This window comes from Protopterus annectens, chromosome 6.part0, assembly GCF_019279795.1.
Source record: "Protopterus annectens isolate FY-2018-M chromosome 6.part0, PAN1.0, whole genome shotgun sequence".
NCBI lineage: Eukaryota > Metazoa > Chordata > Ceratodontiformes > Protopteridae > Protopterus > Protopterus annectens.
The window spans coordinates 478,193,128-478,206,755 of record NC_056737.1 but is presented as its reverse complement, the minus strand read 5'-3'; the positions used below and the strand labels follow the sequence as shown (position 1 = coordinate 478,206,755).

The 13,628-nt window shown below is 44.2% G+C and overlaps 1 protein-coding gene across 1 annotated transcript in view; it reads right to left on the bottom strand.

Annotated features, from left to right (window-relative positions):
* Window positions 1-12,984, bottom strand: part of NUMB (NUMB endocytic adaptor protein) — a gene marked incomplete in the record, with an annotated part of 721,408 nt that extends 708,424 nt beyond the window's left edge. Inside the window, 1 exon segment of the mRNA XM_044074208.1 lies at window positions 12,820-12,984. Within this exon segment, the coding sequence (XP_043930143.1) occupies window positions 12,820-12,945 (126 nt within the window).
* Between the last annotated feature and the right edge of the window lie 644 nt (window positions 12,985-13,628).

Here is a 13,628-nt window from a genome sequence, read left to right as displayed (position 1 = left end):
AGATTCACACAGACACAGTAAAACAGTACTCAACTAATCTCACTATAGTTTCCTAACTGATCTAAAGAATTACTACTCCCTGGTTACTTACTGCAGCAAGGCAAGATGAACTAGGGGAGTGATCCTTCTATGTCAGGTTGCAAAAACAGACTGTACAGAGACTTCAGTCTCATCTAGAGTAAAACATCATTACCATCCTAGATTACAGAATTACATCACATACATCTCATCTGACTTCTGTTTCCCCATACTACCCCCCTTTACTAGAAACTGAACCAGAATTTCACACACGTGTTACCATACACACAGACAGAGCTCAGCTAAGATGTGTTATAGTATCTGGAAGCCATAAAACCATTCAACACTTTCACCCTTCCAGGGTAGCAATTAGTTCACTGCCAAGGACAATACAGAAGGCTTCCTAGTAGACTTTGTCTCTAGCTTCATTGAGAACTGTAAGATACAAATTTTATGGCCTACCAGGTAATTTAATTTCAGACTTTTTCACACTTAGCTGGATTGAAATTAACCTCTTCTCTTCCAGTTTCCTCTATTACAATGCAATTATTTCAACAGTTACCACACAGTCAGATACAGGTATAATTCTATCCAGCAGGACCCACTGTTGATGCATTTTTATTTTAAACGCAAGCAACTCTACAAATACAGTTTCAACACAAGCACCTGTACAAATCAGTTTGATATCCAAAGAAATACAATTATTTACACTGGCTATGTTACACATCCACTGCCCTACTTCTTGCACAACTGGTAATACCTCATCATCACCTCTCCCTCCACTTTGAAGACTCAAGCTAGTTTTTCAAGTGACCCTTGAGAAACGTTGTTGACAGGAATGGACCTGTCTGGGAATACATTAACCGATACGCTGTCTTGAGAGCCTATGCACTGGCATTGCTGACCCCACTACGGTGCTCCACTGTCATATCATATGTCTGCAGCCCTAGGCTCCACTTTTGTAACTTGGCTTTTAACTGGCTGGCTCAATGTAGCCATGTTAAGGGACTGTGGTCTGTAACTACAGTTAATTTCCTTCCATAGAGATAGGGATGAAGTTTCTGCCATGCACATACTATGGTTAGCCATTCTTTTTCTACAGCTGCGTAACATTCTTCCCTGGGTTGGAGTCTATGGCTGAGATATACAACTAGGTGCTCTTCTCCTTCTGAGGAAACCTGGCGGAGTACAGCCCCCATCCCATGGTTCAAAGCATCCACCTGCATAACAAATTCTTTTCTGTAACCTGGACTGGCTAACACAGGAAGTCCTCACAAAGCCCCTTTAAGCTGTTAGAATGCCTGCTTGCAGGCTTGGTGCACACCACCTTATCTAGCCAGTTTTTCCTCATCAGGTCTGTGAGGGGAGCAGCTATTGTACTATAATTGGGAATTAACTTTCTATAATATCCCACTGTCTCCAAGAATGACCTCACATGTGTCTTGGTAACAGGGGCAGGCCACACCTGAATACCTTCCACTTTGGCAGGCTCTGGCCTGATCTTACCACTCCCCACTCTATGTTCCAGGTAGGAGACCTCTTGTCATACCCACCTGACACTTCCTGAGCTTGATGGTCAACCCTGCCATTCGCCCAGGACCTCCCTGACATGCTGAAGGTGCTCATGCCAGGAATGGCTGTAAATGGCAACATCATCCAGGTAAGCAAGGGCATAATCTCCTGCTTCTGCTAGTATATGATCTACCAGCCTCTGGAAGGTTACTGGGGCAATTTTTATCCCAAAGGGCATCTTTGTGAACTTGTATAATCTGGAGAGTCACAAAGGCTGACCTCTCTCTAGTGGTGGGAGTCGAAGGCACTTGCCAGTAGCCCATGGTCAGCTCAATAGTGGTCAGATACTTAGCCCCACACAGCTGCTCTAAGGATTCATCTGCCCAATGCATGGGGTAAGCATATGACTGTGAGATTATTTAGTTTTCTGTAGTCCACACAGAACCTGGCGCTGCCATCTTTCTTTGTTACCAGCACCACTGGGGAGGACCAGGGACTGCTGGACTCCTGGATTACTCCCAGGTCCAAAGTTTCCGGTTATCTCCTCCCTCAGAGACTGTCCAACTTGCTCAGGCACCCTGTAAGGGACCTACTTGATAGGCCTTTGGAGTCCTGTGTCCACATGGTGCTGCACCAAATGGGTGCACCCATGATTCCCATTGATCATGCCCCCCAAACTCCTGCAGCACGGCTTGGAATTCTTGAATCTGGACAGGGGATAGCCCGTGGGACATTACTACCCCCTTCCACTGAGGTGTCAGTCCGAGCATCACTGAAAAGATCAGTCACCAAATTCCCTTCATACTCCTCCTGCCATCCACTGCAAATACTCAGCACCAGGGCCTTCTTATGGTAAGGATTCATCATGTTAATATGGTACAGTTTATGCCCCTGCCTAGCAGTTCTACCATGTAGTTATCACTGACCTTCCTTACCACTTTGAAGGGTCCCTCCCAAGCTACCTGCAGCTTACTGTGCGACAGGAATGAGAACCATAACCTGCTGTCCCACAGCATACTCTCAGCCTCGAGCATTCCTGTCATATCACACCTTTTTTTGCTGTTGGGCTCCTGCCAGGTTCTCATGGGCCAAGCCCATGAGCTCCCTAAGCCTTGTCCTGAGGCTTAGGACATATGCCACAACAAACTCCTTGTGTGATTCACACACCTTCCCACTCATCATGAATCAAATCTAAAGACCCCCCACTCAATACCCACACAGCAACTCAAAGGGTGAAAAAAGTACAGTTGTGTACACTTACCATAAATGTAGATGTTAGAGTATATTCACTGTTGCAGTCCGGATTCCTGGGGTACCTCTCTGTATGCAAACAGCAGATATGGCAAGTATTTATCCCACTCTCTCAAACTCGTCTGAAAATGCCTGCAACATGGTTTTTAGTGTAGAGTTTTACCTCTCCACAAGACCATTAGTTTGGGAGCAGGAGGGGGTGGCCTTTAGGTGCTTCTCCCCACAGCACTCCCACAGACAAACCAGACATGAAATTGGCACCTCTGTCAGACAGTCTATTTCTCTCAGGAAACCTACCTTGCTGAAAATCTCTAACACATTTGCCTTGCCACCTTCTCTGCCTTGGAGGACAGAGCACCCACGCCTCAGGGTAGCTAAGCAGCATAATCTACTACCATCAGGAAATACTTCTTCCTTGTGAAACTTGGGGTCCTCAGAGGCCCACAATACCCACAGCTACCCCTCTGAAATGGCTCCTCAATCACAAAAGCATCAAATGAGCCTTGACATAGTCTCCGGCCTTGCCTGCTTTTTGCCACTGCTAACAGGTTCAGCCATGCCCTGTTACATTCCTTGCAATCCCAGGCTAGTAAAAGTTCTCCATAATACATCTCCTGATACGCTTTAGGCCCATATGACCTGCAAAAGGAATGTCATGAGCTACAGCTAGAAGTGCCAGATGGTAGGGTCTAGGCACTACCATCTGCTGTATCACCTCACCTTTTAGCCCCATCTCAGGGTTCCACACACTGTACAGTAATCCTTTATTCCAGTACACAGACTCCCCTTTACCTTGAGGATCAGGTGCCTCCCTAGCTACCTCCCTCAAGACTCTAAGGGTAGGGTCCGAGAGCTGAGCCTGTTTCAGCTCTACCTTTGTGACCATTACTAGCTCCCTTTCCACAGGAGCCTAGTATCCTCTGACAGCAGTACCTCACTGTCAGCATGGTACTACCCCTCACCTCTGCTCTTGCAGTCACTCTGACCAAGGGAACATCAGTACCTACCAGCAGATGTGGCTCACCTTCATGCTCACTGCTGCAGGGTAGTTCCCTCCCTGAAACAGCCAGCCCTGACTTCAGGTGTGGGGTCTGTCTGGGTCTCCCCTAGGCTACTAAATCCAAATGCTCGTCTCCAAGCGAGACTCCGTGTAACTGCATGCACACAAAGTACTGCATTATCAAACTCTTTCCCCATCATGGCATCTGCAGGGAAATCTTCAAACACACCTATTTGCTTGCATCATTTTCCACCCTCCCAGTCAAGGTGAACCCTGGCAAAAGGTATTTGGAATGGGGTCCCTCCTAAAGCTGACTGGAGTGGACTGCCCAAGCAAGTACTGCTCCTCTTTAACCACTGCAGGCTTCACAGTGGTTATGTTAGGGGCTGCGTCTCTTAGCAGTGACCGGTTTTCCATTCACTAAGATAGGATATAAACTATAGTGATAGTTGCCTGGAGACAACAAGGGTTAAGCTTACAACTGGCATACTATTATTCCCAAGTGCTGGCTCCCCCACCTTTTGTTCCCAACCTTGCTTCTATAGACATCTATGATACACGGCCCCACTGGTTACATTTAAAACATCTAACTCTTGATCCCAGCCATGTACCTGAACTAGTGGCTTCCCCTGTTACTGGTGGACTCTATTGGGATGTTTAAGGCTGCCAACCATGGGTTCCCTTACATCCATGTGCAGCACTGGGTATCCCCGTCTTGTGCAGTGATATTCTGCTTGCTAAGTAGAGATCAGATCCCCTTTTCTCTCCAGGTCATCTGTAGAGTTAAACACTGCCAGTCTGCCAACCAGATTCTCAAATCTTCACGCAAAGTGCTAAGTGCTTGTTTCCTCACCAAAAGGTCTGCCAGACCTTCAAATGTGATGACAAGACACCCACTTACGAAAATAAGTGAGTAACTCAGCAATATAATTATATACACTTTAATCTGCTTTGTGTCTATGCTCACAAAACTATTTTCTGTGAGCTTCAGGTGTTAACTTAAAACATTCTAGTAAACAATGTTTTACTTTATCACATTTTAAATAATCAGACAATTTAGAAACAGCAGTTACGGCTTTATCATGAGCAAGGGGGTCATACACCATACCCAGAGCCCTTGGTCAACATAGTGTTTACATACTCTTTCAAGTATATGAATAAAACTATCAAAATCATCACCCTCTAAACTGTGGGAGAAATTTACTGACCTTTATTGCTTCTGGGGTTCAGTTATTCCCTTTCCCATTACTTCCATGACCCTGAAGAAGAGTCAGTATCTCCCTCTCATGTTGGCGTTCTTATTTTCTTAAGCTTCCAAACGCTGCAGTCTACTGATTCCAATTCCAAATGTTTGGCCTCAAGTTAAAAGTCTCTAACTCCAAATGAGTTAAGCCCTCTGAAGAAAAGATGAATTGTCTTGTTTTGGGGGGCTGCAAATTCCCATCACCAGACTGGTTACCCTCCTGGTTGCTTGTCTGAGCTGCGACAAAGGCTGAAATCATTTCCGCTTTAGTCAGGTCGGCATGCACCAGTTCTTTGGCTTCACACACCTTAGCCAACTTGTTCTTTGTCAGCTTTCCATAATCCTCTGCTATCATCTTTGCCTGCTTTCCCTGACTAAACTAAAAAAAAATAAATAAAACTCTGTACGTTTACCTTGTGGCCGCTGAGAGCACACACCCCTTCAATGACAACTGCCTACAGGCTACAGAAGTTCAATTAATATCTACACCACTGCTTGCCAATATGTGATGTCCCCTCTCTGGGCCAGGATTTAAGGAGACTGAATCCTCACCAATGACACTGGAGACGGGTGTTCGCTTGGAACAAAAACAGATACACAGTACTCCCAGATGCAGCTCTCTGCATCAAGCACAACCTACCTTAAGAGCAAAGAGGGAACACACACAGTCTGTGGTCTGGTTTTCCCTCTCTCTCTAGGCCCTCAATAAGACCTCTCGAACGGCACAGCAGTAGAGTCGAGTCTTCAGACGAGTGTCCAAGCCAAGTCCTCAAACACCCTCTCTGTGAAACCAGTGAAAGTACAGTTTTGTACCTACCATAAATGTAGATGTTAGAGTGTTCACACTGCTGCAGTCATTACACTTGGGTTATCCTGCCATCAGGCGGTCCTGCAGTCGGCCAGAGTTCCAAAATCTTGGTCTGGCGTCAGTTGCTGTCGCTTCCTCCCTGACGTCAGTGCGCCAGTGGTATACAAGATGCATCCAATGCCATTTTATTCAGTTTTTCTTGCCCCAGATGTCAGGTGCCCCCAAGTAGGCAGGCAATACATATTGCTAATTAAAAATATACATATAAAATAAAAACAATACCTTCAGATACAAGCAAATACACCACAAAGGTTGTATAGGATAGAAAGGTATTCAGAGGGGAGGGAGGGAAGGTAACCTGGACTGCAGCAGTGTGAACACTCGAACATCTACATTTATGATGGGTACAAAACTGTACTATATTCATCGTGTTACACTGCTGCAGTCATTACACTTGGGTAGAATCCCAAAGCTAAGGTTGGGTGGCTGGTCTATAAAGAGTTAGGATTGGCTATGAGGCCCTGCAGAACTGCAGTGGCAAATCCTGCTCTGGATTTAGAGTAAAGAGGCAAGTGGTAATGCTTGGTGAAGGTGTGCACTGAACTCAAAGTTACAGCCTCCAAAATTTCCTTGGTAGGTACTCCTCTGAGAAAGGCTGTTGAAGTGGCTGTTGCCCTGGTGGAATGTGGCCTAATGTTATTAGGGACTGACTTGCCATGTTGTGTGTAGCAGTAACAAATACAGTGTCCTATCTATTTGGATATAGTCTGCTTTGAGATAGCCTTGCCCTGTGATCCTGCAGCATATGCTACAAACAGTTGCTCAGTTTTCCTGAAAGCTTTTGTTTTGTCCAAGTAGAAGCATAGCTGCCTGTGCATGTCCAAAGAGTGCAGAAGTTTCTCCCCTTTATTCTGGGGGTTTGGATAAAAAGTTGGCAAATGGATGGTTTGGTTAAGAGCCACACTAGATACCACCTTTGGCATAAAGGTAGGGTTTGCCCCTTAAAGAAACCCTGTCCTGATGAAAAATTATAAAAAGGTTCCACTGCCATTAATGCCTGTAGCTGTGAGACTCTTTGTGCTGAAGTTACTGCCAAGAGCAGAGCTGTTTTCCATGACAAAAATTTTAGATCGGCTGTATTGGCTGGCTCAAACGGTGGCAGGGTCAGTTTTTCCAAAACGAAATTGAGGTCCCAAGTTGGTCTTGGTGCTCTACGTGGTGGCCTTATGTTTTTAGCCTCTCTGAGGTACTGCTTCAACAAGGGATGAGAGAATAAAGGAGGATCCGTGTTGTAATGTGCTGAAATGGCAGAGGTGTGGCTCTTAATTGATGAGAAGGATAGGCCTTTGTCCAACATCTCAGTTAAGTATTGTAAAATCTGAGGAATGTTTGGGACAAGCGGGTTAAGGCTTTGAGCCTGGTTCCAAGTGCAGAATCTCTTCCATTTTTCTTAGTAAGCTTTCCTGGTGTTAGGCCTCCTGGCCTCCAAAATGACACCCATAACAGCTTTAGAGAGAGGTGTTGCCTGTTGAACTAATGAATCTGCCATGCAGCCAGGTTTAGGGTTTTGAGCTGACCGTGCAGGATCCGATTGTTTTGTTGAGCAGAAGGTGTGGAATTTGAGGCAAAATCCATGGTGGGCCTTGAGCCAAGTTCTTTAAGATTGGGTACCAGTGCTGGCGTGGCCAGTCCGGAGCAATCAGCATCATGTGTGTTTTTTCTTGTCTGGTTTTTAGGAGTACCTTTGGAAGGAGAGGCAGTGGTGGGAAGGCATAAACTTTTAGGCTTTTCCAGCTGAACGAGAGAGCATCCACTTTCCATGCTTGTGTGTGATAAGTCCTTGTGCAGAATTTTTGTAGTTGGCAATTCAGTGGGGAGGCAAAAAGATCCATGTCTGGACATCCCCATGTTTGCGTTACCATACTGAAGATTTGTGGATTCAATTTCCATTCGTGAGGGTCCATGATATTTCTGTTTAGATAGTCTGCCAGAGCATTTTTCTTTCCTGGCAGGAATTGTGCTTGCAGATGAACTTGATACGTTAGAGGTGTGCTCCACAAGGTCATGGCTTGCCTGCATAGGGGATAAGAATGAGTGCCCCCTTGCTTATGTACCACATTACTGTGATGTTATCGGTCTTTAATAATAATTGTCCTGGATGCAGAAGGTCCTTGAAAGCTGTTAGGGCAGTTTGAACAGCCAACATTGATTGATGTGAAGATGCATCTGGTCTGTGGTCCACTTGCCCTGAATGCATTTTCCTGCCATGTGTGCTCCCCAGGCGTAATCCGAAGCATCTGCTGTTAAGAGTCTGCCTGGCTGTGGGTAGGGTAAAAGGCTGACTCTTATTTAGGTGACATGCCTGTACCCACCATCGAAACTCCTGATGTAGGCAGGGTATCATTGGTATTACTGCTTCTAAACTGTGAGTGTCGAGTTCAAACACTTTTTAGGTACTGTTGTAATTTCCTCAGATGCAGTCTGGCATATGGTATTAGTAGTATGCAGGATGCCATGAATTCCAGGGCCTGCAGAATTTTTCTTGCAGGGAGATGGGACTTTTTTGCCAGTAATTGAAAATATTGAGTTAATTGAATTTGTCTGGTGTGAGATAAGCCATCCATTGTATTTAAGCTGGCACCCAGGAATATAATCTGTTTGTTGTGAGGGCACTAGTTTTGACTTCTTTTTGATTACTGTGTACCCTAGAGAAATCAGCAACCTTTTTACAAGTGCCAGATGCTGTAGAAGAATGTCCTTTGTCTCTTCTTGAATGAGGCAGTCGTCCAGGTATGGATATATTTGAATTCCTTTTTGTCTGCAAAATGCAATTACTGCTGCCAGGCACTTTGTGAAGACCCTGGGTGCTGTAGATAAGCCAAAGGGCAGTGCAGAGAATTGGTAGTGCATTGTACCAGCTTTGAATCTGAGGTATATTCTGCAATTTTGTCTGATAGGGACATGCAGGTATGCCTCTGAGGTCCAGAGTAACAAGCCAAGCCTTTTTGCCCTGCATGAGTAGAAGCTGCTGTAATGTCAACATTTTGAATTTCAGAATATCCAGGTAAGTATTTAGAATTGAAAGGTCTAGTATGGGCATCCAGGCCTTGTCCTTTCTTGGGACCAGGAAGAGTCTTGAGTAAAATCCTTGCCATTGTTCCTGTTGTGGTACTTTTTGAATAGCTCTCATGTCCATGAGGGCTGAAATTTGTTTTTGTGCCTCTGCCCATTGATTATGTGGCAGGTCTGGCATTCCTTTTAGCCTTGGCAAAGTATGAAAGTGAAACCTGTAACCTTGAGACACAATATTCAGAACCCATTTGTCTTGTGTGACTGTTTGCCAGTTTTGAGAAAAAAGTGCTAGTTTTCCCCCAAGGGGGCTGCCAAAAGGGAAGTGCTTGGCGTACGAAGGGGGAAGTCATTGGGACTGTTTCCTGTAAGGTTGAGACTTGTCCTCACCTCCTTTTGGGGTTGAGGTGCCCCACTGTCATCTGTTAGAGCCTTGGGGTTGAGATCTGCCTCTTTGGCATCTGTATCTGCCTCTCTGTGGATTGTCGGACACTGGAAAGGACCAATTCTTTGTTGGCCAATTTCTGCTGAACCGAAGTGGCTGTACCTGTAAGAAATCCTTGACTGTTTGCATAGATTTAGCTTTATCCTCCATTTTCTTTAACACCTCTTCTGCCTTAACACCAAACAAGGTATCATGCTGTAAAGGAGCATCCAATAATTTTGCCTTAACATGATCAGGTAAACTCTGCTCTTTTAACCAAGCATGTCTTCGAATCACAGAACCTATAACTGCGGCTCTACAAGAGGCCTCTAAAGAATCAAAACCACATTGCAGAGTGTGTTTTCCCACCTGTTCAACTGCATGCAATAAATCCTGCATTTCTTTACAATCAGGAGCTTCTGAGCTTGCAAGCATTTTCTGTTTTAACTGAGCCATTAAATACTGTTGGTACTTAAGCATGTGAAACTGGCAATTTAAAGCCCTTACTGCTAAAGTTGCAGAAGTGTAAACTTTCTTCCCCCATCTAACCAAAGCTGTGGAATCTGTCAGAGGGTACTGGATTATTTTGCAATGGAAGCCTTAACCCCTTTTGGACCCTGGGAAATAGTTTCTGGATCAGCAGAAGGGTTTTTATAAAGGAACTTGCGAGAGTCAGGGACTCTATAATACCTATCTGGCTTGGCTGGTGCAGAGGGCAAAGAATCAGGAGATAAGCTGGATTCAGAGAGCATATCATCCACAATATCAAGCACAGGCAGAATAGCCAGGGGCCTGTGCTGAGGCAATAAAAGGAAATCCCGGAGCCTTTTTTTGGATTCTGAATAATCCTGACTTTCCCAATGAAAATGCTCCCTCATGGTATGTAAGGTTTCCCCAAAAGAATAATCCTCAGGAGGAGAGGCTGAAGGGATAGATTCTTCAGCATCAGAGTCCTCATAGGGGGGTAGAGAGTATCCCTGGTCTGAAGAGGAATCAGAGGAAATGGAAACCTGATCAGAAGAATCAGTCTGTATCCTGCCTAAGCCTTTTCTCAGGAGGGGGATGGGAACCCCTGATTAGATTAATGAGGTCTTCGGCCATTTTAAGCATCTGTTTCTTAGGCATGGAGGACTGTCCAGGAGAATGCTGCACTTGCTTCTTTGTCTTTAATGGTACTTTTGTCTTGGCTGTTGCTTTAATGGTAAGTTGTGAAGGTCTGAAAACACCCTCAGAAGCCGATGCCTGCTCAGCGGCTCCGGACCCATCTGAGGGATTAGTTTCCGTAGGCCCAATACCACCTTGAGTTTCCAGAGGCTTAGTTGTCTCCATGTGGGAGTCGGAGGCGGCCTGTGGCTCTGAGGTAGTGGGTGTCAGGGGCTGCAAAAGCACCTCACTGAGAACTGGCGACTGGCCTAGAAGAGGTTTCGTCGGTTTTGGACCTCAGATGCCTGTCTTTATCCTTGACTTTGTGTTTTTTCGGAATTGCAGTCGTCGGTTGATCTGACGGCATAGTATAATTGAACCTTTGGCCAAAGTAGTGCAAAGCAAAATCAAAAATTTTTTATAGTGCATTTGTTAAATCTAGCACAAAACCGACAACTAGTGACTTCGTGATCAGGGCCTAGGCATGGAATACAGTAAGAGTGGAAGTCCTTATGAGGTATTTGCTTCCCACAAGAAATACAATTATTAACTTTTTCTGACATCGGCCGGAGGCAAGAAAAAAGTTTCCCCAACGGGATACTTAGCTTTATTGAAGACTTCGGATCTGAAATTAGACTTCGAAAATCTCAGGAGTCGGCCGACCGGCACTTGCGAACTGCTTCTGCTTCGGGCACCACGCTGCAAGAAAGACTGAATAAAATGGTGTCGGATGCATATTATATACCCCTGGCACACTGACGTCAGGGAGGAAGCGACAGCAACCGACGCTGGACCAAGACTTTGGAACTCTGGCCGACTACGGGACCGCCTGACTGCACGATAATCCAAGTGTAATGACTGCAGCAGTGTAACATGATGAACATCTGTGTTTCTAATCAAAGTAGCTGGCGCACGCACACAAGCATACATGCGAGCACACGTGCACACATATGCACCTGGGAAAGACTGGCACACAGATTTACTTGCACTGCTACCCATTGCAGAGACTATAAGGTAGTTACTGCCACCAGATACTCCAAAGACAGCTACTCTAAGGCTCTTACAAGGTTACCCAATTATACTCCGTGAGATCAATATTAACAGAAATGGTAGTGTTTGACCAATGCAGCAAGGCTCTCAGGAGTGGCCACTCTGTCACCAAATAAATGTAAGTACTTTCAACAGTTAAAATATTCTCTAAAGGAGTAACCACAATAAGAAATTTAAATCTATTTACTAATAAATAATAAAAGAACATGAACATACTAAATATCTACTTGCAATAAACACCAAAATTTCATTCACAGGAAATATTAAAACAGTAGAGATGAAGAGATTCACACAGAAAGAAAAACAATACTTAATTAATCTCACTATATTATCCTGAATGATCTAAAGAATTACTATTCCTTAATAACTTACTGAAGTTACGCAAGATGAAGCAGGTGAGTGATCCTTCTAGGTCAGGTTGCAAAAACAGACTGCACAGAAATTTCAGTCTCATCTGGTATTAAATCATCATTACAGTCCTGGATTACAGAATGACATCACATACATCTGGTCATCTGACTTCTGATTTGCATACTACCCCCTTTACTAGATACTGAACCAGAGTCTCGCACGTACGTTATCATACACACAGACAGAGCTTTGCTAAGATGTGGTATAGCATCTGGAAGCCATAAAACCATCCCAACACTTTCACCCTTCCAAGGTAGCTATTCGTTCACTGCTAAGGACAATACTGAAGACTTCGTAGTACAGAATTTTTGTCTCGGGCTGCATTGAGAACTGCAAGACACAGTCTTTATGGCTACCAGGTAATTTCATTTCAGACTATTTTTCAAAGTTAGCTGGACTGAAATTAACCTCTTCTCTTCCAGTATCCTCTGTTACAATGTATTCATTTCAATAGTTACCCTACAGTCTAACATATAAGGTCGGGTGGCAAGATGCCAGGGTAATCATACGGGCAAGGCTTGTAAAGGTTCCAGAGCCATTAGACTAGTACACACCTATGAACTTCTTTTTCTGTCCAGCAGGACCAAGTGTTGGTACTTTTTTTTTTTTTTTTTTTTTTTTTTTTTAACAGAAGCAACTTTACAAATACATTTTCAGCACAAGCACCTGTACAAATCGGTGTTGCATACAAATGACTTATAATTCTTTACATAACTAGTTAGTTATGCTGGCATATGTTACACATTAAATGCCCTACTGCTCCTGGCATAGCTGGCAATACCTCACATTGTCATACCATAACTAAAGTGAATACCTTTAAAAACGTGATAACCCATTCTAAGAAAAGCTGCACAAGTACTTTCAGAAGCAAGCTCATACCAAGGCCTTACCTTAACCGGGAAACTACATTTTCCTCCACGGACAGCTTCTTCATCAGTCTGCCACTGGTGCGGCCTGCTGGACTCTGGAACATATACATCTTTCTTTCGTCTAAAACTCTGTCTTAACTTGTTCATGGTGGAGCTGTCGTACCCTGAAAAAGAACATTGCTCAATTATAACAAACATTTCACCTTCATGTCAAGCTGACAAGCTTCAAGCCTCTCAGACAAGTTTTTTTAAAAAACTATTTTCTGATAGTTTATGCCTGGCTTGGATATCACTTTTATTTTTTAAAGAAATAAAAAAATGCATGCCTGCCACACCAACAAGCTTGTTTACACTTTTTGACCAACATTTATAGCACAGCTCCTTGATTTAGTAACTCAATACAGCAGAAACATGCACAGTGGAAATTAAGAAGTCAGTTGCCTTTAGAGTGATTTCAATGTTTGAAGCTAAGCTACATGGTGATGAAAATGCAAAATCTAAGCATTTCACAATGACCTAGAATAACTATCGGTTGGGTTCCAGCTGCACGGCACTCCTGAAGGAAACTACAGAGTGGAATGCAACATTCTGGGAAGAAGGGATGCACATTGGAGGAACAGAAATCGAAGAGCAAAAATATATTAGACTTTTTGGACAAGTGGTCATGACTGTAGGGGAGAATATTTCTGGGAAAAGCCACTGCAGAAATTGACAAAACTGTCAGACACAGAATGTGTCAAATGGTAAGGCTCCATATAAAACAATGCACGTAGTGCTCAATGTTTATGTCATAGTGTAAGCAGTGACGTGGGTATACCCAAGATGACTGG